The 19917-nt window shown below is 62.0% G+C and overlaps 3 protein-coding genes across 3 annotated transcripts; 1 reads left to right on the forward strand and 2 right to left on the reverse strand.

Moving 5' to 3' along the window:
• The first annotated feature begins 1401 nt into the window (after nucleotides 1-1401).
• On the forward strand, nucleotides 1402-13554 carry PGAP3 (post-GPI attachment to proteins phospholipase 3). Its single transcript, XM_008271414.5, has 8 exons — nucleotides 1402-1829; nucleotides 3301-3398; nucleotides 4110-4262; nucleotides 10409-10471; nucleotides 10849-10910; nucleotides 11218-11354; nucleotides 11510-11714; nucleotides 11909-13554. The coding sequence occupies exons 1-8, from the start codon at nucleotides 1649-1651 to the stop codon at nucleotides 11970-11972; spliced, it is 963 nt and encodes a 320-aa protein (XP_008269636.4). The 5' UTR covers nucleotides 1402-1648; the 3' UTR covers nucleotides 11973-13554.
• Nucleotides 13555-14118: 564 nt separating this feature from the next.
• On the reverse strand, nucleotides 14119-16611 carry PNMT (phenylethanolamine N-methyltransferase). Its single transcript, XM_002719132.6, has 3 exons — nucleotides 15388-16611; nucleotides 14749-14956; nucleotides 14119-14650 (listed from the first exon to the last, which is right to left on the reverse strand). The coding sequence occupies exons 1-3, from the start codon at nucleotides 15590-15592 to the stop codon at nucleotides 14203-14205; spliced, it is 861 nt and encodes a 286-aa protein (XP_002719178.3). The 5' UTR covers nucleotides 15593-16611; the 3' UTR covers nucleotides 14119-14202.
• Nucleotides 16612-17179: 568 nt separating this feature from the next.
• Nucleotides 17180-18300, reverse strand: TCAP (titin-cap). The gene is made up of 2 exons (XM_051825644.3): nucleotides 18174-18300; nucleotides 17180-18010 (listed from the first exon to the last, which is right to left on the reverse strand). The coding sequence occupies exons 1-2, from the start codon at nucleotides 18281-18283 to the stop codon at nucleotides 17620-17622; spliced, it is 501 nt and encodes a 166-aa protein (XP_051681604.1). The 5' UTR covers nucleotides 18284-18300; the 3' UTR covers nucleotides 17180-17619.
• Nucleotides 18301-19917: the final 1617 nt, after the last annotated feature.

Consider the following 19917-nt stretch of genomic DNA (forward strand, 5'->3'; position numbering starts at 1 on the left):
CCCAAGGATTTGGGCCATCCTCCACTGCACTCCCAGGCCATAGCAGAGGGCTGGCCTGGAAGAGGGGCAACCGGGACAGAATCTGGCGCCCTGACCAGGACTAGAACCTGGTGTGCCGGCACCGCAGGCAAAGGATTAGCCTATTGAGCCACAGCGCCGGCCAACCTTTGAGGTTTTAAGAGTCCTATTTTGACCTAGGAGTTCTTTCAAAGGGAGAATCTTTGTCAGAATTTCATCCTCCTTAATCCTAAATGTCCTCATCTTTAAATGGGCATCCTTGTAAAAAGATTGATTCCACAGTTATAGTAAGGACTCAATGAAATTAAAAAATGTGTTCTTAAACAACTGATCTGTCAGATGCAAAGCAATATTCACACTGGTTTGCTTCTGATCAGCTCCTTATGGATCAGTATCAGTTGGGTGCTGAAATGCAGGGGTCACTGGAAGACACACCAGTCACAGGAAATGCAGTGGATGGTATGTCCCAGTGTTGTGCCTTGATTAGCACGGATCTAGGGCTAAGAGCTCAGGAAATGCTGAGTGAGTGAGTGAGTGAATGAAAGAATGGAATTCAGTGTTAACTTCTTACTCATTCTACCCCACAGGGTAAAAAGGAAAAATTGACCAAGGGTGAACAGGCTGGGGGGAGAGGAAAGGCCATCGTTAACCACAAGGCTTCAGTGCTCTCACAAAATTGAACAGGTGGGTTCTGGAGGTCCTGTAGGGGAGGTGGAGTGGATCCTAAAGCAAGTGTCCTATTCTCAGGGTCTTTCTTGAAATATTACATCCCTTCTGTTTCAGCACGGAACCACACTAATGACTTGACAGCCCTGGATTTGGTACCCGGCAAGTTCTTATGCTGAATTATGCTGTTCATTCTTTTTTTTTTTTTTCTTTTTTAACCGCACTTAGTACCTACCATGAGCCAACTTCTGCCAGTGCTGCAGGCAGAGTGGCAAACAGCAATCACCCTGAGGAGCTGGTGCTTACACAGACCAGAAGAATAAACCAGAATGAGAGCAAGAGCGATTCCTGAAGGCTTGAGGAGCGGGTCTGGAGCAGAGGAGTGCAGGCGGATGGCAGGGCTGCGTCGGGCAGGGCTTACGGGGTTTGCCTTTTATCCTAAGGAAAGCTGGAAGTCTGTAAAGGATTTTAAGAAGGAAAGTGACGGAGTCAAATTTGAATTTTGAAATTGGAGGGGGCAAAGTAGACGCAGGGAGATGCATCTCCACAGCTTGAGCTGTGTCAACCAGGGTGTTGCCAGAAGAGACACACAGAAGGGTATGGCTCTAGCTACACTGAGGAGTTGAAACCCAACAGGCCTGCTGATAAAAAAAAAAAAAAAAAAAAAAAAGCCTTGTCTCAAATGAAAACAGACGCCGGAGAGAAGAAAGCGAAGGACAAAAGACTTTATTTTGCTCCTGGACCCATCAGGCGTCCATTTTCCCCTCACTCTGTCGCCTCAAAATATAGAAAAAACAGTGGGACGAGGGGCGGGGCAGGCGCCCACAAAAACCCGGGAACTATTATTTACAGTGCGTGAATGCCGGCGGACAGAATAAGGAACACAGGGACTTCCGTTTACTCCGGAAGTGGAGACTTCACACGCTCCTAAGCTCCTCCCCCGGCAACGAGCCAGCGTGGAAGGATGGCCGGGAGGGCGGTGGGGTTGGTGTTGCTGGCGGGGGCAGCCGCACTAGCGAGCGGCTCCCAGGGCGATCGCGAGCCGGTGTACCGCGAATGCGTCCTCCAGTGCGAAGAGCGGAACTGCTCCGGGGGCGCGCTGAAGCACTTCCGCTCTCGCCAGCCAATCTACATGAGCCTGGCCGGTAAGCCCCGCCCCTTTAAGCCCCGCCCCTAGTCTCTCCCCCCCCCAATACTCCCTGCAGTTTCTGAACCTTTCCCAAAAGTTTTTATTTTTTTATTTATTCATTTGCTTATTTTAAGATTTATATTTGAAAGTCAACATTGCAGAGAGAGGGAGAGACAGAACAAGAAATCTTCCATCTGCTGTTTTAACTCCCAGATGGCCTCACAGCCAGGACTGGGCCAGGGGGAAGCCAGGAGCCAGGAGCTTCTTCCAGGTCTCCCATACGGGTGCAGGGGCCCAAGCAGGGGCCATCTTCCGAGGCTTCTCCCAGGTCTCTAGCAGGGAGCAGTGGAGCAGCTGAGACTCAAACCTTTGCCCATATGGGATGCCAGTATTGCAGGTGGTGGCCTTACCCGCTAAGCCACAATGGCGGCCCCTCATTTTCTTATTTTTAATGAAATAGGTACTTTTAGATACTTGCTGGGTTCAAGGCCCTGGAACAATACAGAAATCAGACTCCGGGTCAGTCTTTAGGGCCTCAGAGCCCTCACAGGACAGCAGCCTCCTCAAGCACAAGGCAGAGAATGATTTGAGCCCAAAAGGATCCTTCAGTTAAGCACTAGAAGCCTTTGAGAGAGGGAGGGCTGGATTCCTGCTTTGAGGGGCTGGGGACAAGGGTCACCTTGGAATCCTTTGTGAAGGGCCTCTGGATGGATACATTAAATATGGACTTGTGATTATAATGGGCAAGGAACCAACACACTAAGCACACATGTGTGACAGGTGTCGGCTTTCACCACAGCTCTCTCGGAAAGTGTCTCTAAAGTCCGTTTTGACAGTTGGGGAATCTGAGGCCTGTTGGGTGCCCTGCCCAGAGCCACACAGCCAATGAGTGGAAACTGGCGTTTCCAGTTCTTGCTTGTTCGACCACAGGCTTGTCCTGCTTATTAACGTTTTGCACTCTGGACAGAGGGAACCAAGACAGTGGAGGCCCAGAAGTGGGCAAAGCCAAAAGCGGTTTACCCAAGGGCACAGGCTGCCTGACAAGGCATCCTGGAAATAAAGCTGGAATGGCAAATCTGGGGCCTCAGAAGTTATGGGGGAGAATTTGGGCTTCATTGCCTAGGAGAGGAGTCAGACAGCAAGGACCCTTCTGCCTGGCAGGGGAGTAGCTCTTGTGTTCGGGAAAGACAAACAGGTTTCCTACCAATGAATTCATCAGTTGCCAAGATTCCCCTTATAGGTGAAAGGGGAAAAGAAACTTCTCTGTTTGCCCTCACCCCTAAAATGCACGTCCGCGACCTCTCCCTGTGATGCGTGTGTCCCATCATCTCTTGCCTGTTCACGTGGGAAGCTGGCATCTTGAGATGTCTCCTGGTTCACTCCTTACCTGCAGACCCTCTTGGCCTGCATCTGAGCTTGGGCCCCATTCACGCTCTCGGTGCCTCCCTGTGCAGGGGAGCGCACCAGGCCACGTTTGTCTGTTTCAGGCTGGACCTGCCAAGACGACTGTAAGTATGAGTGCATGTGGGTCACCGTAGGCCTCTACCTCCGGGAAGGTCACAAGGTGCCACAGTTCCATGGCAAGGTGAGACGGGGGTCAGGGTGGGTATCAGGGGGTTGTGGCAGTAAGGTGTCTCCCTGCTGGACTACACTGAGCTGTCCGAGGTGTGGGGTGATGGGTGTGTGCTTGGGGCAGGCACCAGCTCTTCTCAGAATCTGCTGATTCCCACGTAGTCAGGCGGGACCGATGTATTCTGCCCCTGGATTCCGAGGAGCAAGATCTAGGAGGCCTCAGGGAGTGATGCTGGGCTTCCAAGGCTGCTGGAGGTGCCCACCTTGCTACAAGGACAAATTCCCCGGTCCTCTGCAGCACACGGCCCACTGCTTCTCCATGGGGATTTGGATTAACAGTGACCCCACCCCCATTCCTAGTGCCCGGGGACACAGTCTGCTGGTGTCTTTTGAGCCAGGGTTATCATCCTAGCTTGCTGAAGGTGGCAAGAATTATTCTCCCCAGTCTGCCCAGAGTGGGCGGAGGCTTGGAGTGTTGTGGTCAGGAGAGAGGAGGCACTGGGCCCTCCACCAGGCCACACCAAGCCGTCCACGCTGACCCACCTGGTCGTCGTGGGGCGTGGGGCTCGCTGCGGGCAAGGCTCTGATCCTCAACCAGGGATGGGAGAGCAGCTCATTGGCCTGAAATTCCTCATCCCCTGAGCTGGGGAATGGCAGGGATTTTTGGCTGGGCCCAGTGGGGGTCGCCGGCCCCTCAGGCCCCCTCCATCTGCTTCTTTTTCAGTGGCCCTTCTCCCGGTTCCTGTTCTTCCAAGAGCCGGCTTCTGCCGTGGCCTCTTTCCTCAATGGCCTGGCCAGCCTGGTGATGCTCTGCCGCTACCGCACCTCCGTGCCGGCCTCCTCCCCCATGTACCACACCTGTGTGGCCTTCGCCTGGGTAGGTGTCCTGGCAGCATGCCTGCTGTGCACCCGCGTCTTGCGTCTCGGGGGAGGAACTCCTAGGTCCCCTAGGAACACCCAACAGGGTGTCTGCCCACCTAGCCCCACCCTGTTAGAGCCCTGGGGTGGCCCGGCCTAGGCAGACACAGGGAGGGTGCTGAATCAGGCCCGCCTTTCCGGCAGGGGCCAGACCAGGCTGTCTGGGGAGAGGGAAGGGGCACTGTTCTTGTCCTGGAGGAGGCAGCCGCCGAAAGACTCGGAAGGCAGTCCTTAGGCACCGGTGGTCGGCAGTGTGCTGGACCACGGGTCTTCATGGGACCCCTCTGGAGGGAGTGGACCGATCTCGCTTCTGACCCAGAGCTGGTGGGCGGTGGCAGCCTGGCACTCCGAGAGAGCGCAGCCAGGGCTCCGGCCCCCTGCAGAAGCCACGTGAATCCCATCTGTGCGCCCATGAAGGGCTGTGAGGCTCACGGTGCAGCTGCTGTGAGGAGCCCTGGGCAGGGCCCGGGCTGCAGGGCAGCCGTGAGCCATGGCAGCCCTGGGGAGGGTGAGGGTAAGAGACTTGTAGTTATCTCTACGTGTGCCAGGGACTTTGCTGGGTGCTGCAAATAATGAAGATGTGAAAACAGACCTGTGCCCTGTGGTGCTGATCACACAGTCACACAATTGAATGTAGATGCACAGCTCTCGAGAAGGAGTGGAAGGGTGGAGGTTGGGGAACTGAACCAGTATGGGGCAGTCAGGGAGGGCTTCCCTGAGGAAGGGGCCTTGGAGGTAGGAGTGAATGTGAGCGAGGTGCAGTGGAGAGCCTGGCGGGGGTGGGCTTCTAACACGGAAGGCAGGATATGCCCGGGCAGGTGTGGACCTGGAGGGCCAGCAGGCCTGCTGTGTGGGAAGCCAGGCAGTGGGAGTGAGGTGGCCGGGCCAGCGGGCAGCGGCTGGGGCAGCCACCCGAGGGCCCACTGCTTTAGGTCGCCACTTGCGTGTCAGGAGGCGCTGAGGGGCTCTGAATGAGGGTTGGGGAGCAAAGTGGGTTTGTGAACAGAGTTGCCCCCTGGAAAGCCCACTGGGCCGGGCAGATGCAGGAGCCCATGCCGGAGGAGTCAGCGCAGGGCCCAATAGCCAGACAGGACGGGTGGCAGGGGTCCCGGGCATCAGAGACGGGACGGTCGAGTTAGGTTTTGGAAGTGAAATTCTCGAATAACTCACTTTACCATATGCACACCCCTGCCTGTGTGGCGGCCACCCTTCTAAGCATTTAATGCATGTCAACCTTGTTCATCCCATGATGAGCTCGTGAAGTAGGTGTAATTGTCATCCCCTGTTTCCAGAGCGGGGAACTAAGGACCGCAGAGGTTCAGGTTGCCGCCAAGGTCACGGAGCCCACCCTCCCTGCCGTCTGGGCTCCGCAGGGGAGCCCGGTTGGTGGATTAGTTGAGAAGCAAGCCATCAAGGCTGAGCCCCGTGTGCTTCTGAGATGGCAGGGACCCAGGCTGTGCGTGAAGGAGGCCACGTGGGGAATGCAGATCTGAGAAGAGAAAGGGCCTGGGACGGAGAACTCAGGGACCAGCAAGGGAGAGAGGTGTGCGCAGAGAGGTCGGCGGGAAACTAGGGCAGGACGGAGTGGCTGCTTTCTGGGCGTTGCTGGATGGACAGATGAGAGCTGAAGGAACCTCTGGATCTGGCCTCGAGGTCCCCGGTCACCCTGGGAGGAAAGCTGAGAGAGAGCGCGGTGTGCTGAGGAGATGTGCAGGGGGAGGGGGCTGGGAAACGGTGACCCTCCCCGATGCTTCCTCATCTGCATCCATCGCCAGATTCATTCGGAATTGGAACTCAGGCCATGAAGCAGGGTGGCCTCCTTGTGTACATGTCATCCAGCCCTCCCCATACCGCTGTGCGCTCTGGGCAAGGCTCAGCCAGAGGAGAAGGTGCCCGAAGTGAACAGCTAAGTTCGTGGGTAATGGAGACGGGGCTGGCACCCAGGATGACGCGGGGACCCCAGTACATAGCCTGTCTGGGCTGCTTCCGGGTCCTGTGGTGGGTGTTCTACAAGCACTTGCAGTAGATAGAGAGGGCTCAGTGCTTGCGGGGAGGTGCAGAGCCAGGGAGCCCAGAAGGCGGGCAGCAGGCAGAGCCCTGGGAGTGGTGAGGCGGGGAGACCACATCCCCCAGGTGGGGACGTCTGCCGGGCAAGCCCAGGGAGCAGGAGAGAGAGGTGTTGCGTCGTCTGGGACTTGGCAGGCCTAGGCGTGGACACGTGGGGGCCAGGCCTGGGACTCAGGTGTTCCAGGCTAGGGTCACAGCATCAGCAACGCGTGCAGTCCAGGAAGGCCACAGTGCGGCGAGTTCAGGATGTGCAGGGAGGCGGAGCAGAGAGGGCCGAGTGCCTGGTGCGGGGCTGGGTGCTCTGCGGCAGGCAGTCCCGGCATGGCCGGCATGGACTCCTGCCCCTGCCGCCACTTCCTGGGCAGGCCTCGCAGAGAGAGGAATTCGGTCCTGGCCGAGAAAGCGGGAGGGCAGGGAGCTTGAGGACGCGACCCCTAACCTGCCTGCCTTCCTCTGGGGTTCTTCCAGGGAGCCACTTGCGTGGGCCCACGGCCTGCACCGCCTCCTCGCCCCTGCCCCCGTTAGAGAGCACGGCACAGCCCTGCCCGGACTCTGCACACTGCCCAGGGCCTCTGTGGAGAAAACGCAGGTCTGAGGTGACCCGAGGCGCCCAGCCTTTGCCTGCGTGACGTGGCCAGAGGCCAGTGGTGATGTCAGGACTCTCGCTTGATCTTCTGGCTCTTGGACCTCTCGTCCCAATGGTGTCAACAGATCAGCCTCCTTCTTAAGGGGTCACCCCTACAGGCCCGTGTGACCAGAGACCCTGGGGGAGAGAGAGCTGGGCTTGTCTTAGCACACACTCTGGGATATGGGGTCCTGGGACAGGGGACCCCCGGTGCCACCACTGGGCCCTCGGGACAGGCCTCAGAGCCAACCCCGTCCCCACCTTGATCAGTTTGGGTCCAACCCTGGACTTGGGTCCTGGGAGTGTTTCTGCAGGGGGAAGCGTTCCCAGCTGTAGCGAGGGTGTGGCCATGGGCTTGCGGGGCTCCGGATTTCTGTTGGGGTGGGGGTAGGATGAGGTCTTGGGAGAGAGGCGTCCTTTTCTCTCCGGTGGAGGATGGAGAGGAGGGGTGGCAAGGGAGCCCAAATCGCGGATGACTTACGGGGGTGGAGACTGATCGTGTCCCACCTCTGCTGAGGAAACTATAAGCAGAGATAGATGGAGGCTGTAGCTGGATGGTGGTTAGACTTCAGGGAGGACTTCCTGATGGTCAGACCAGCAGGAAATCAAGGAACCCTTTCTGATTGTGGAGGAAGCCCCCTTCTCTCGGGAGTGAGCCGGGCCAGGCTGGCCCTGCCCGGGGCAGGGAGTGAGACACTGTGGGCCCTGGCGGGGGTGGGGGTGGGGGGCAGCAGGCATCATATTTAACATTCTGCCTCCCCCACTTCTGAGACACCAAGCTATTTAAAGACCCACTTGTCCCCACCGCCACGGTGTCAGTGACAGCCCCGAGCACTGGGGCTTAGCACTGGGGTCGGATTCCTGACAGATCTGGCGCACTTGGCATCCAACCAGTTTCACGGCTGTGATATTTTTGTCTCAATTTTCTTATTTTCCAGCCGACTCCTGCCCCTGCCAGCAGCCCTCCCTGTCCCCGGAAGCCCCACCCCCTTTGGCACCGTGCCCCTGGCCGCCCCCTTCCCTCGGTGTTTACACGGAGTTCTCGGTGCCTGCCAGGCCAGCCCAGCGCCCCTGGCCAGTTACCCCTCCCTGCCGAGGCGTCTGGAGCCGCCGCGCATTTGCCACTTGGGGCTCTCCCTGCCTTCCACATCCGTCTGTCCCCCGGGCCTGTGTCTTGGTTATGAGCGCTGAGCGTAGAGGAGTTAGATCTGCTGGGCCCACGCTGGCGGCACCACAGCTCGGGAACCAGAGTGAGGGGTCCCGTGGTTTGACCCTGAAATTTGTGACCCTTGAAGAAAGGAAAGCTGGGGGGGGGGGGCGGTCAGCCTGCGGGACACCGTGCAGGAGACTGACCCCGCCTGTGTGCCCGGCGGCAGGAGGCCCACGTACGCAGCAGCGGCTCCTTCACGCCAGGCATTTCAACCCCGCCCTGGGCGGTGGGGCGCTCGCTGACCCTGTTCCACAAGCATCCGAGCCTCATAGAGCTGTGCTGTTTGTTCGTGATCACACGGCCACTGAAGGGCCAAGGCAGGACCTGGACTCAGCTCCGTCACGTTGGGAAGCCTCCTGACTTTCCGTCCCAGCCCTCAACTGTGGGGGCAAACACCCCTTCTCGGCCTGGACTTCCTCGGCCAGTAGGGAGCGTGGGAGGCAGGCTGGGGCTGCGGCTGCAACCGATAAATTGCAGGTGCTCCTTGGACCGATCCTGCGCCTGGTGACGAGCCCTGCCCCGGGTCCTGTGCTCCACACTGTATTTGCGTTGCTTGTGAAATCCTGACCGACACTACCATTATTCCCATTTTACAGATGAGAAAACTGAGGCCCAGCAAGGCTAAATAACTTGCCTAAGGACACACAGGAAATGGCAAGTCTGGCTGTAGGGCCTGCCTTCTTAATGACACTTCCTCCCAAGTCTGAGGCAAGGGTCAGAAGAGGAGCCCCCTCATAGAGGGACACAGCCCGGGGGAGAGGGGACTTATCGGGGTGCAGAGTCCAGGCTGCAGGTGGGTCTCTGTAAGTGCAAGGCACCCTGGGGACCCCGTCTCATGGTGCTAAGGCCTGGCCCTGTCTCCCACACCGCTGCTCTCCTTGTTCCGACCGCCACTTAGCTCTGTCCTCCTGTTGCCTCCCTCTTCCTGCTATGGGGGATGAGGAGGCCTGGCCAGCTGCCTGTCCCTGCTGCCTTCCCCTCCTCCCGCCCACACTGGCTCTAGGGCCACTCTCCTCCCCAAGGAAGGAGGTCCCTGTGCCATCACCTGGGCCCTGCTCCCCTCCCCCTGCTGGCCCCAGGCATCGCAGACTTCCAGGCAACGGTGTCAGGATCCAGCCTGAACCCCACCTTCCAGCCTCCTGATGGCACCCATGTGGCTGCCTCTGGGGAAGGGGCAGCGTCCAGGGGGAGGGGACAGAATGACTGTCCTCAAATGAGGAAGCCGCCTGACTGCAAATAGTCACTGAAGGGTCCCTCCGGCCAGGACGGGGGTGGGGGGATGCTCGGCCCAGGTGAAGAGGAGCAGCAGTGGCAGGGCTTGGCCTGGGCTGGGGCTGCACAGGCCTCCCCAGGCTCCCGTGAGCCTTCCTGAGCCTGGCAACACGAAAATACCCAGTGGGCTTTGGGGCCCTGCCCACCTCAACTCCGCGGGCCTGCATCCAGGAGCCGTTCCTGCCCTCTGACCCCCCTGCTGCGGGCCCTGGCACTGCGCCCTCCCCTGCCCGGCAGTGTCCCACCCTGCCTTCCAGGCTTTCTCCCACCCTACCACATCCCTCCTGGGGCCAAGTCCCCCAAATGGGTGCCAGCACCGACTCCCGCAAGACCCGGGGCTCATTTGCAGGATGATTTGGAATCTCTCCCTGCAGCCGCAGACACCCCCCTCCTAGGCCCTCGCCCACCACAGCCCCTCCAGTGCTGCCCCTGCCCCCACCCAGGGCTCAGAGCAGCCACTGGTCTGGCGGGTTGGACAGGCCCAGCCAGGAGGAAGCTGCGCTAAGTTGGCGGCCTCCTGCTCAGGACTGGACTCCAGTGGGATCTGCTTGATCTCCCTCCCTGCTTGCTTGCCTTGCCGGGGACACACCCCAAGCTGGCTCCAGCCCTCAGCCCCACCTACCGCCTTCCCGCCCCCAGAGGCTGAGGTCATCAGCTGCCTTGGGCCGGGTGGGGAAGGAGGTGAGGCCCCCGGGGGCTGTTGTCTTAGCGATTGAGTAACCAGGGAACTTGGATCTGCCAGAACTGGTTCCCAAGCTAGGCCCGAGTCTGGAGGCTGCAGCCCCCTCCCCCCGGCCTTGGAGGGCTTGGGGTGATGGTGGGGGGGTGGGGAAGCCATTCCTCACCCCCACAGAGCCCCATCCCTAAGAGGAGGTGATGGGGGTGGGTGCAGGGGCAGGGGTAGCGCTCTGACCAGGCTTTCCCCCTTCAGGTGTCCCTCAACGCTTGGTTCTGGTCCACAGTTTTCCACACCAGGGACACCGACCTTACCGAGGTGAGTGCCCCCTCCGCTGCGGGCCGGTCCCGTGCTGCTCCCCGCGCGCCGGGCCCTCTGCCCTCCTGGTGACTGAGCTCTCTGTCGCTGAGCCCTGGAGAGGGGAAGTCCTTTGCTAGGGCCACCCGGCTAGGAAGGAGCACACAGTCCCCAGCGCCAGCGTCTGCACTGCGGCCCAAGCCAGGCCGCCCAGCGCGATCTGAACACAGGGCCAGTCTGTTCAATTCAGCAATGAAACAGCAATAGGCAGAAGGAGCAGGAGACACGGTCCCCACTGACTGCAGGCCCCGGGACACCCCGCCCCCGTGAGCGCGTGGTTGTGCACTGGCCCACGCTGGGTCCTCTCTGGCCCCACCTTCGGCCCTCCCTGTCCTCAGAAAATGGACTACTTCTGCGCCTCCACCGTCATCCTCCACTCCATCTACCTGTGCTGCGTCAGGTGAGCCCTCCCTGCTGGCTGCAGGGGCAGAGCCAGGGCGGGAGGGGCTCACCCAGCCTTTGTCGGCTCTTTCAGCCAGGAGAGCCCCAGGGCCTTCCCTGGTCTCCCCTGTGGGCCGTCCTGCATGGGACCCTGGGGGAGGGCTGGAGTCCTGGATCCTCACAAGGAGCTGCAGACCTGGCCGCAGGCCCTGGGGCGACACGAGGCTGCCCAGCTGGACCTTTGGGTGGCAGGGGGCGGTGGCCTTGGAGGCTGCTGTTCTGGGCCGGCCCCTGGCGCCCTCTGAGCGACTCCGGGCCTGCGGCAGGACTGTGGGGCTGCAGCACCCAGCTGTGGCTGCCGCCTTCCGGGTCCTCCTGCTGCTGCTGCTGACCGCGCATGTGTCCTACCTGAGCCTCGTCCGCTTTGACTACGGCTACAACCTGGCGGCCAACGTGGCCATGGGTGAGGCTGGGGTGGGCGCAGGAGGTTCTGGAGAGGCCCTTGGGGTGGGGGAGGGAGGCTCAGAGGGGAGCGTGGGTTGCGGTGGCCTTGGAGAGGTGGCCACGGTGCAGGGAATGAGCTCCCCACCCCACCCCACCCCCCGCACCATCACACAGGCCTGGTGAACTTGGTGTGGTGGTTGGCCTGGTGCCTGCGGAACCAGCGGCGGCTGCCTCACGTGCGCAAGTGCGTGGGGGTGGTCGTGCTGCTGCAGGGGCTGTCCCTGCTCGAGCTGCTTGATTTCCCGCCTCTCTTCTGGGTCTTGGATGCCCACGCCATCTGGCACATCAGCACCATCCCTGTCCACGTCCTCTTCTTCAGGTGGGTGCCGTCCCCACCCGGCGCTCATCTCCCTTAGCCCTCCCTCCCCTGCCCCTTTTGCCCCTTAGCCCCCCCCCCCCAGCCCTGGGTGCCCACGCACACGCTCTGGCCTTGCTGGCCTTACTGGCACTGCCCGGCTGCCTCCAAGGCAGCTTCAGAGCAGGGAGCCTCACGGGGGTCCCCCTTGCCCACAGCTTTCTGAAAGATGACAGCCTGTACCTGCTGAAGGAGTCTGAGGCCAAGTTCAAGCTGGACTGAAGACCCTGGGAGCGGGGCTGCCCAGTGGGGGAGCCTGCCCCCTCCCCGCTGACTCTCCCCCACTCAACCTTTGAGATGATTTTTTTTTTTCCTTTTGGCATCTCAAATTTGAACTTGAGAGTTGTGGGCTCAGAATCATGTGGCTGCCCACCCACTGCGGGCCTCCCCAGGTCTCGGGGCCAGAGATTGGGCTGCCGATCTAGCTCCTGGAGCTGAACGGGGATGGAACCGAGTGGATTCTTAGGTCTGCTGAGACATGCCTCTGTTTCCCCAGCACCAGCAGCACCCCCACCCCCCACCCCCACTGGGGCCCGGAGCCCTCTGTGTACTGAGGAGATCTGTTCCCAGCAGCCTCTGGGGATACAGGGAAGGCCCCTCTGTTACCATGCGCTCCTCCAGGACACCACTAGGTGGCACTGGATGCTTGCTCTTCGGCCACCTAAATCTGCGGTCCAATCTCATTGTCCCCATGGGACCTCAATTGAAGGCCCAAGCTGCAGGGACCGGGATGGGAATGGGTTTCCACCTGACTGTTGCTGCAGCCAGATGCCCAGGAAGCCTCGCATACTCCCCTCCGAGCCCAGAACAAAAGTCCTGCGCTGCTTTTTGGCTTGGGAGGCTCCATGAGGTTCAAGGGAGCATGGGTCAGGCCCAGTGCAGGGGAGCATGGGTCAGGCCCAGTGCAGGGAGCATGGGTCAGGCCCAGTGCAGGGGCGCCAGACCATGAGCTCAGCCCTGGGCGTGCAGTGTGGAGAACGGAGTGTGTGTGTTCAGGGGGCAAGGGGGTTGTGTGGGTGGGGGGATTTTGCATAGACTGTGAGTGTGCCTGTGGGCTGTGCCTGGGAATGGATGCTGGTGAATGTGCTGTGGGTGTGTGTGTGTTGGGGGGAGCAGGATGGGGGGAACTAAGTCACCATTACAGCCATTGAGCACTAGCTCTGCCCAAGGCCCAGCCAGGCAGCCAGGATATCCCCCCGATCAGGCTGGGGCTGGGGTCCAGGCTCGCCATGTGTGTGCCCGGTGTACCTTCGCCACCCCTCCCAGCCCCAACAGGACGTCCCACAACTTAGAACCACCCTCTAGAGCCAGCCTCTGGGAAGGAAGAGGAGGGAGGGAAATAGGGGTCCCCAGGGCCCTTCGCGGCCTGCCGCCCTGCCCAGGCCTGACGGCCTCGCCCTCCTGGTGCCTGCTCTTTGAGGGAGGAGGGGAGAAAGCCTGTGGCTGGTGAGCCCAGAGGGGCTCGCTGTTCCAGGGTGGCTGTGAGGCAGGCAGGGGCCATGCTCTGCCGGTGTCCTGGTAAAGGTGACCCCCTGGAGTTGCCGGCAGCCCTGGCACATTCCTGCCCCCCCATGGAATGTGGAGCTCCGGAAACTTTCCCAAAGGCAGTGCCTGTGCCTGAAATAGGGAGACTGGGTTCTTGCTCTGTCCCTGCCCCCTTGTCCCTCCCCGGGAGGTAGGGGACTGTGCCAGGACTCCAATCTCAGGGACTGGGGCGGCCTTTGTTAGGTTCTTTTGATACTGGAAACTATTTTAAGGTGGGAGGGTGGCAAGGGACGTGCCTAATAAACAATTCTCTGTCTCACCTTCTCTTGTACAGCTCCATTACTGTGTACAGTGGGCTGCATGGAGGAGGAGGTGGGGGCCCTGGAGCTGGCTGGAGGCACTCGACGGGGTTGGGGGTCTCTGCTGAAGTTCACAGGGGTGGGAGGGTGAGGTCCAGCTGGGGGGGAGCTGGTGGCACTTGTTTTCTGCCCCCTTGCCTGGGCCTGGGCTGGGCTGCAGCACCTCACCACCCCCATGCAAATCCTGCTCCAGTCTCTCCCCACCTGTGGTCCGAGCCAGGCCCTGCCACGCTCTGTTTTGCTGAGCTTTGCCTGGAAACTGGCTAACAGGACTGAACAAATGCACGGACTGGATGGGGTGATCGAAGTGTCTGTACATTGCAAGGTCCGGCACACAGCAGGGTGCTGGATGAACTCCCCCTTGACCTTGGCTTTCCTAAGTTTGGAAAGAATGAGTGACACAGCAAGTGTCCCTCATTGAAGCTTGAAGGGCTAGAGCTGGTGCCTCCCCCACCCCCCCAACGTGGAAGAGATCTCTCGGCCTGTGTTGCTTCCCAGGGAGGGCACAGACCACACTGGCGCAATGCAGCAGGCACGTCTGCCTTTATTGGATGCACTTCACGTGACAGGGGCTCTGGGAGCCGAGGGCCGTGCAGCACACTGGGGCCTCACACCCCCACTGCCGTCTTCTTCTGGGCCCAAGCAAAGAAGATGCCCTTGACGTCATCGACGCCTGTCTGGAGGTGGGCAGGCATGGAGTAGGTACGAAGGTCCCGGACCTCGTAGCCGCTCTGCTGCAGAGCCTTCCTCACCTCCTCCTCACACACGGGCACCACCACCAGCCTGGCCTCCCCAGCCAGGTACCACGACTCCTGCAGGGCCCCGATGAGGAGCAGGTGCCCCCCAGGCCTCAGCAGCGTGGTGATGTGGCCCAGGGCCCGCTGGAAGCTGGCAAGATCCGGGCTCACGGCCTCCAGGCAGAAGGCAGAGACCAGGGCGTCAGCAGGCAGGGGTGCCGGGCTCCCAGCACCCAGAGGCTGGGGCTGGTGCACGTCGATGGGCAGCACTCGCTTCACCCTGGCCCGCAGCTGGCGCTCTTTCTCCTGCCAGGACTCACTGTGGAGGCACAAGGCGAAGCTCAGGACGGCCCCCCACACAGCCCTCGGCCGCCCTGTGCCACCCACTCCCAGCCAGACACCACCCAGAGCCATTACCCCCTGCCCTCGATGCAGCAGACGTGCTGGCTGTAGGCGCTCCAGCTGAAGGCCCCCGGCTCCTCCCGCAGCCACAGCTCCAGCTCCCGGCGGTTGACCTCCAGGAAATCGGTCATGGTGATGTCCTCAAAGTGGGCACAGGCACTGAGCAGCTGGTAGACGGTGGGGCCTGAACCGATGTCGATGAGGGAGTGTCCGGACACCTCACCTGGACGAGGGAGAGGACCGTGTCCTGGTGCCAGGCCTGCCCTGTCCCCCCTCCCTCGCCTGCCATCCCCCATAAACCTGTCTCCCAGCAGGAGGAAGCACTGGGTTTGGATTCAGACTGAAGCCAGGTGGGTCCTGGCTCCATCGAAGGCCTTGGGAAAGGAACTTGACCTCCCTGAGACTCACATCCCACACCTGGAAAACTAGCTGTCAGTGAGGATTCCTGGGGGAGTCCCGAGCTGCCTGGCCGAGCCTCTCCCTGCCCAATCTCTGCCTTCCCCCGCCACCTCTCTCCTTGGTCCTCTTAGCTTTCCCTTCTGATTGCGTGTTAGCCCCCGCCTTTGCCTCTTGGCCCCCCACCTGACGCCCTCTCGTCCCTTTTTGCTCCCCAATGAGGTCTTGTATCACGTGCCTCAGTTTCCCTGAACTCACCCGTGGCGAAGGTCTGCGCCAAGCAGCGCAGCTTCCAAGGCCCAACGCCATCGGGGCTGCTCAGGTCCCCGCGAGGGGGCGCGTAGTTGTTGCGGAGGTAGGCGCGGGGCTCGAAGCGCTGGTAGGCCAAGGCGACCGCCGCCCGGCCTGGGTCCGAGTCGGAGGCTGCTGCGCCCGCAGGGTGGCTGGTGTCTGCCTGGCTCATGCTGCTGCCGCGGCCGTCCCTGTGTCCCGCTCGTCCGGCGGCCCCTTTATCCACCGCCGGACCCCAACCCGGCCTTCAGCGGCGGGGGCGGCGGCTGAGCGATGAGGCGCCCGGGGCCACGCACGCCGCATCTCCCCACCCCATCCATCTGAGTTAGTGTTCCCGCCGCAGACACAGGGGTGGGGATGAGGGACGCCGCAGGAACATCAGCTCCCGCCCCCACCCCGCTCCGCTGCCTTCTGCCTGGGCCCCGAGCCCCCACCGCCCGAGCCCCACCCTTCCTGTCTCTTGTCTCCAGCTCCCCACAGCCTGAGCCACTGCCTCCATGTGCCTGGCCTCGCATCCTTCCCTCCCAAGGTTCAAATGAGCCCCCAGCCGCCAGCCCCGGGCCCCAGACCCCCGTCTGGCGCTTCTTCCTCACGAAAACCCTTCCCTTCTATGTCACCCCTAGTCCCATTCCCCACCCCTCATGCAGCTCCCCCCCCCCCCCAGCACCTGGTCCTCCCCCTTCGACAAAGGACAATCCGTTCCCACCGCTATTGCATGGTGGCCCGGGCCCCAGGGCAGGCTGGGTCCCGCCTGTTGGATGGCGGCAGCGATAGGGGAGGCTAATGCATTTAGCAGCTGGAACACAGGGCCTCCCCCGCGGGCTCGGCGGGCTCCCAGCTGCTTATCTGTGGGCAGAGGGCTCGAGATGTTCCCACCACGTCGGGGAGTCAGGGATGCAGGACTCAGGTGAGGGCAAAGCCCAGGGGCTGTCTCTGGGCCTCCAGGGCCCAGTAAGGGCCTTTGGGAGCCTACGGATCTGAGGTCCCACGGGTCTGGGCCTCGGCCCCCTCTCCCAGCCGCACTTCAGCCCCCTCTGCAGGTTCTGCTTGGCACAGCAGCCAGGCGTTCCCTTCCTGCTCTCCTTGAGCTTCCTGAAATGGGACCCCCTTGGAACCCATGCCCCTCTGCCTCTGCCCAGGCCACAGCCCCGGCTGGGACCGGCCCTGGCCACCTTGACCTGGGCCTCCTCTGCGTCTATCCCTCCTGTTCCAAGGGTTTAATCTCCTTGTTGGGCCGGGCAGCCAGGGTGGGACATGAGTCACCATGACAGCTGCAGGGGTAACAGACAGGAACCTGACCCCTGTGGCCCCTAGCAATCCACCCTGGGCTCCCAGGCCAGGGAAGGTGGAGCGCCTGACCCCCAGCCAAGGACTGATTCTGTCTGGATTCAGAACTGAGTAGGGTAGCCTTGGGGTCACTGACCCTGGACACACCCTGAGGCACGGCCAAGGACAGGGCTGGTGCCAGCCCCCTCCATAGTCTCCGTGAGACATCATTTAAACAAGTGCAGGCTGCCAGCTGGCCTGCTGGCTACTGCCCAGTGCCAGGGGGCTGGACACAGAAGCCAGGGCTGGCAGTGGAGTCTGGGTCCGGGAAGGGGACTGGACAGACACCCTGTTTACAGCCCTGTCCCTGCTCCCCCAAGCATGGGTGTACCCACTGGCTCTGCCATATTTAGCTGCAGGACCTGTTCCCAGAAGCGGGCACGGGGGGACACTGATGGGCTGGCCCCCACCACCACAAGGAAAGAGGCGAGCCTGGAACACGGGGGAGCATTTATTGCAGCGCTAACAGAGGGTGCCGGGGGCTCCTCCCTACCTCCGCCCTCTTCACGTCCCCCTCCCTCCGGTCTCCAGCACGGTCCCCTCACACTTGCAGTCCTCCGGAACTGACACCTGGACCAGGTCACTCTTCTCAGGGTCCTGTCGCCCTCTCCAGCATCTTCTGTCCCTTCCCTTGGGGCTGAGGGTGCTCGGCTGTGCTGGCCCCCAGCTCTCCACTCTTAGTGCCCACCGCCTAGCTCCCCTCCCACTGGGCACTCAGGGGACCCAGGCACCCTGGCCTCTGGCTCCCTCCTCCCTAGCCCCCAACTCCGGGCAAACTACAAAGCATCCCGGGCCAGCGACTCCCCTTGGCGCTCCTAGGCAGGAAGGGCCCAGCCCAGGGTGGGCACAGCAGAGCCCGGGTCCTGGTCCTGCTCAGCCTCTCTGTGCTTCCTGGGACATGGAGCGGGACAGGGTGCGACGCAGGGCTCCAGGCTTGCTGACAGGCACCACGGGGGGCAGCTGCTTGGTGATCTCGGCCACATCCTGGCGCTCCAGGCACTGGCCACCCAGGGCTGTCTCCAGCGCCAGCAGGTCCCGCAGCTGGACGGGGGTGTCCTCGCGCTCGTCCTTGGTGCCCACCTTGGTGGGCGTGAAGATGGGCAGCGGCAGCACGCGCTGGTAGGGCAGCTGGTACTCCTGCAGCCCGCGGCCGAGGATGCCCATTCGCATCACCAGCCAGGGGGAACGCTGCACCAGCGCCTGGCACTGGCCCTGCTGGTGGTAGGTCTCACGCCGCCAGGCATCCTCCTCGTGCAGGGAGCAGCTGGAAGGAGGAGGGGGACTGTGAGCCGCGCGAGGGGCGCCCGGGGCAGCAGCAGGGGCGGCCACTTTGCTCCCCCCAGTGGGCACACTTCCTGCCCCACCCCAGGGATATCTCCATGGCCTCAGCTGGTTCAGGGAGGTGCTTTTCGGGGGCAGAGACTCACCCCTCCTCAGGCCGTGTGGACAGCGTCAGGTCCTTCCATTCTGCCCAGAACGCCTCCCTGCGCTCGCAGTTCTCCTCCGACACCTGGCAGCTCAGCTCCGAGGCGGCCATGGTCACTCCTCACTCCCTCTGCCGCAGGGCCCAGGCCCTTTAAATAGCCCCCTCCTCCCCCTTCTCCAGGGGCTATTTCGGGCCCTCTGGCGTCACATGCTAAAAGCAGAGCCAAGACTCACTGTTGGGGGATGCGGAGCCCAGGGCGGGGGTTGGGGTACCTGGTCTCTGGCTGCTCCTAGGTCAGAGGTCAGCTTGTGGAGCTACCTGAGATACTCTTGGCGAGGGGGCGGGGTCCTCAGAGCAACCCCTGCAGGTGCTGGACACTGCTCAGGCCACCGCAGAGCAGGCACATGCCTAGCCTCGTGCCGCCTTGGCCCCTGCCCAGGGAGGCCAGTGGCTTGTCTGTAAACAGAGCAGCGGACGGCAGAACGGGCGCCCCTCGGCTCGGCACCAAGGCTGCGGCTCCTACCCCTGCTGCTCTCCTCTGCCTGGTTCAAGGGCACATCCGCTGACCATTCCCCTCCGGCAGAAGGGACGCTGCCGCCACGTCCTCAGGCGTCTGCCCTGCAGGCCTGGTCCCTGCCACCACAGCCAGGGCTAGCAGCGGTAGCGGCGTGTGTCACTGCACACCTGGCACCCAGGGGCACGAAGCCTTGCCAGGCATTTTCCTTCCCCGGGGGCAGCGCTCAGACAAGTGGTCTGAGCCAGCCTGGAGGAGACAGGTGTGGAGGCGGCCCCCAGCGCTGCCCTTACCCTGCACATGGGGCAAACTGGGGTGACAGGGGCGTCCAAGGGCTCTGAGGAGCGGCAGCACTGGCTCTAGCCCCACACTGGCCATAACCAGGCTGCGTGACCGTGGGTCGTTCCCTGCCCCTCTCAGGGCCTCTTTCGCCACTTCCTGTCCATAATGCGATGACCAGAGGAGCTTTGGGGCCTGCTAGCGGGGAGGGGCTATCTCTTGTTCTCGGGGAGCAGGAGAGGAAGATGGTCATGGGGACAGTCCAGCACCCCAGGAGGCAACTCACTGCGCAAGAAGCTGGGGTGCAGGGTGGTGGCGAGGGGGGGGCGGCGAGGAATGAGGGCACCAGGAGAGGCGGTGAGAGGAGCTGGGCACGCAGAGCAGGGGCCGCAGCTGCTGGCTGGGCCCTGGGTGCAGAAGCCCAGACTGCTGACCACGGAGCCACCAGGCCCCCCGCTCGGGACCTTTCACTCTCCCCGTGACCCTGTGACACAAGCCCCGCTTTCAGAAAGCAGGACAAGCAGGCTCAGAGAGGTAGGTCTGGCCAGTGTTCCACACGCGGCCAGGAGCCAGACAGGATCCTCCTGGCCTTAAGCAGGTGGGCTCCTTGCGACCCCTGCAGGCAGGGAGGAGGGCAGAGCAGAGCCTGGCTCCAGGCTCCCTGTGACCTGCTGTGCCTATGGTCGGGGGAGGAGGCTGGGATCCCAAGGTGCCTCAGTGACCCTGCAGCCCGGGCGCCACCTCCAGGCCACCCTGGTGTCGGGACTCAGGCACACACAGGGCCTGCTGAAGCCGCTGCCAGGCACCTCCCCTCCACCCCCCACGCCTGTCCTGGGCTGGAGACCCAGGCCTGCCCTCCCCAAGGCCTGGCAGGGGCAGAGAAGTTTCCTCTGACTGCTTGGCCACGGGGTCCGTCCAGGGAGCCGCTGAGGTGCCCGCCTGGCCACTGCTG

Source organism: Oryctolagus cuniculus, chromosome 17 (assembly GCF_051225735.1).
Source record: "Oryctolagus cuniculus isolate XC-2025 breed Fujian yellow rabbit chromosome 17, ASM5122573v1, whole genome shotgun sequence".
Classification (NCBI taxonomy): Eukaryota; Metazoa; Chordata; class Mammalia; order Lagomorpha; family Leporidae; genus Oryctolagus; species Oryctolagus cuniculus.

Bases quoted from the DNA above. Each gene is read 5' to 3' on its own strand.
- PGAP3 (XM_008271414.5), top strand. From the start codon at position 1,649: ATGGCCGGGAGGGCGGTGGGGTTGGTGTTGCTGGCGGGGGCAGCCGCA. The intron at 4,263-10,408 runs GTAGGTGTCCTG...TTCCCCCTTCAG, and splicing joins CCTGTGTGGCCTTCGCCTGG to GTGTCCCTCAACGCTTGGTT. The intron at 10,911-11,217 runs GTGAGCCCTCCC...GGCCTGCGGCAG, and splicing joins ATCTACCTGTGCTGCGTCAG to GACTGTGGGGCTGCAGCACC.
- PNMT (XM_002719132.6), bottom strand. From the start codon at position 15,592: ATGAGCCAGGCAGACACCAGCCACCCTGCGGGCGCAGCAGCCTCCGAC. The intron at 14,957-15,387 runs GTGAGTTCAGGG...TCCCTCGTCCAG, and splicing joins GGCGCAGACCTTCGCCACGG to GTGAGGTGTCCGGACACTCC. The intron at 14,651-14,748 runs GTAATGGCTCTG...GTGCCTCCACAG, and splicing joins TGCTGCATCGAGGGCAGGGG to TGAGTCCTGGCAGGAGAAAG.
- TCAP (XM_051825644.3), bottom strand. From the start codon at position 18,283: ATGGCCGCCTCGGAGCTGAGCTGCCAGGTGTCGGAGGAGAACTGCGAG. The intron at 18,011-18,173 runs GTGAGTCTCTGC...TCCTCCTTCCAG, and splicing joins TCCACACGGCCTGAGGAGGG to CTGCTCCCTGCACGAGGAGG.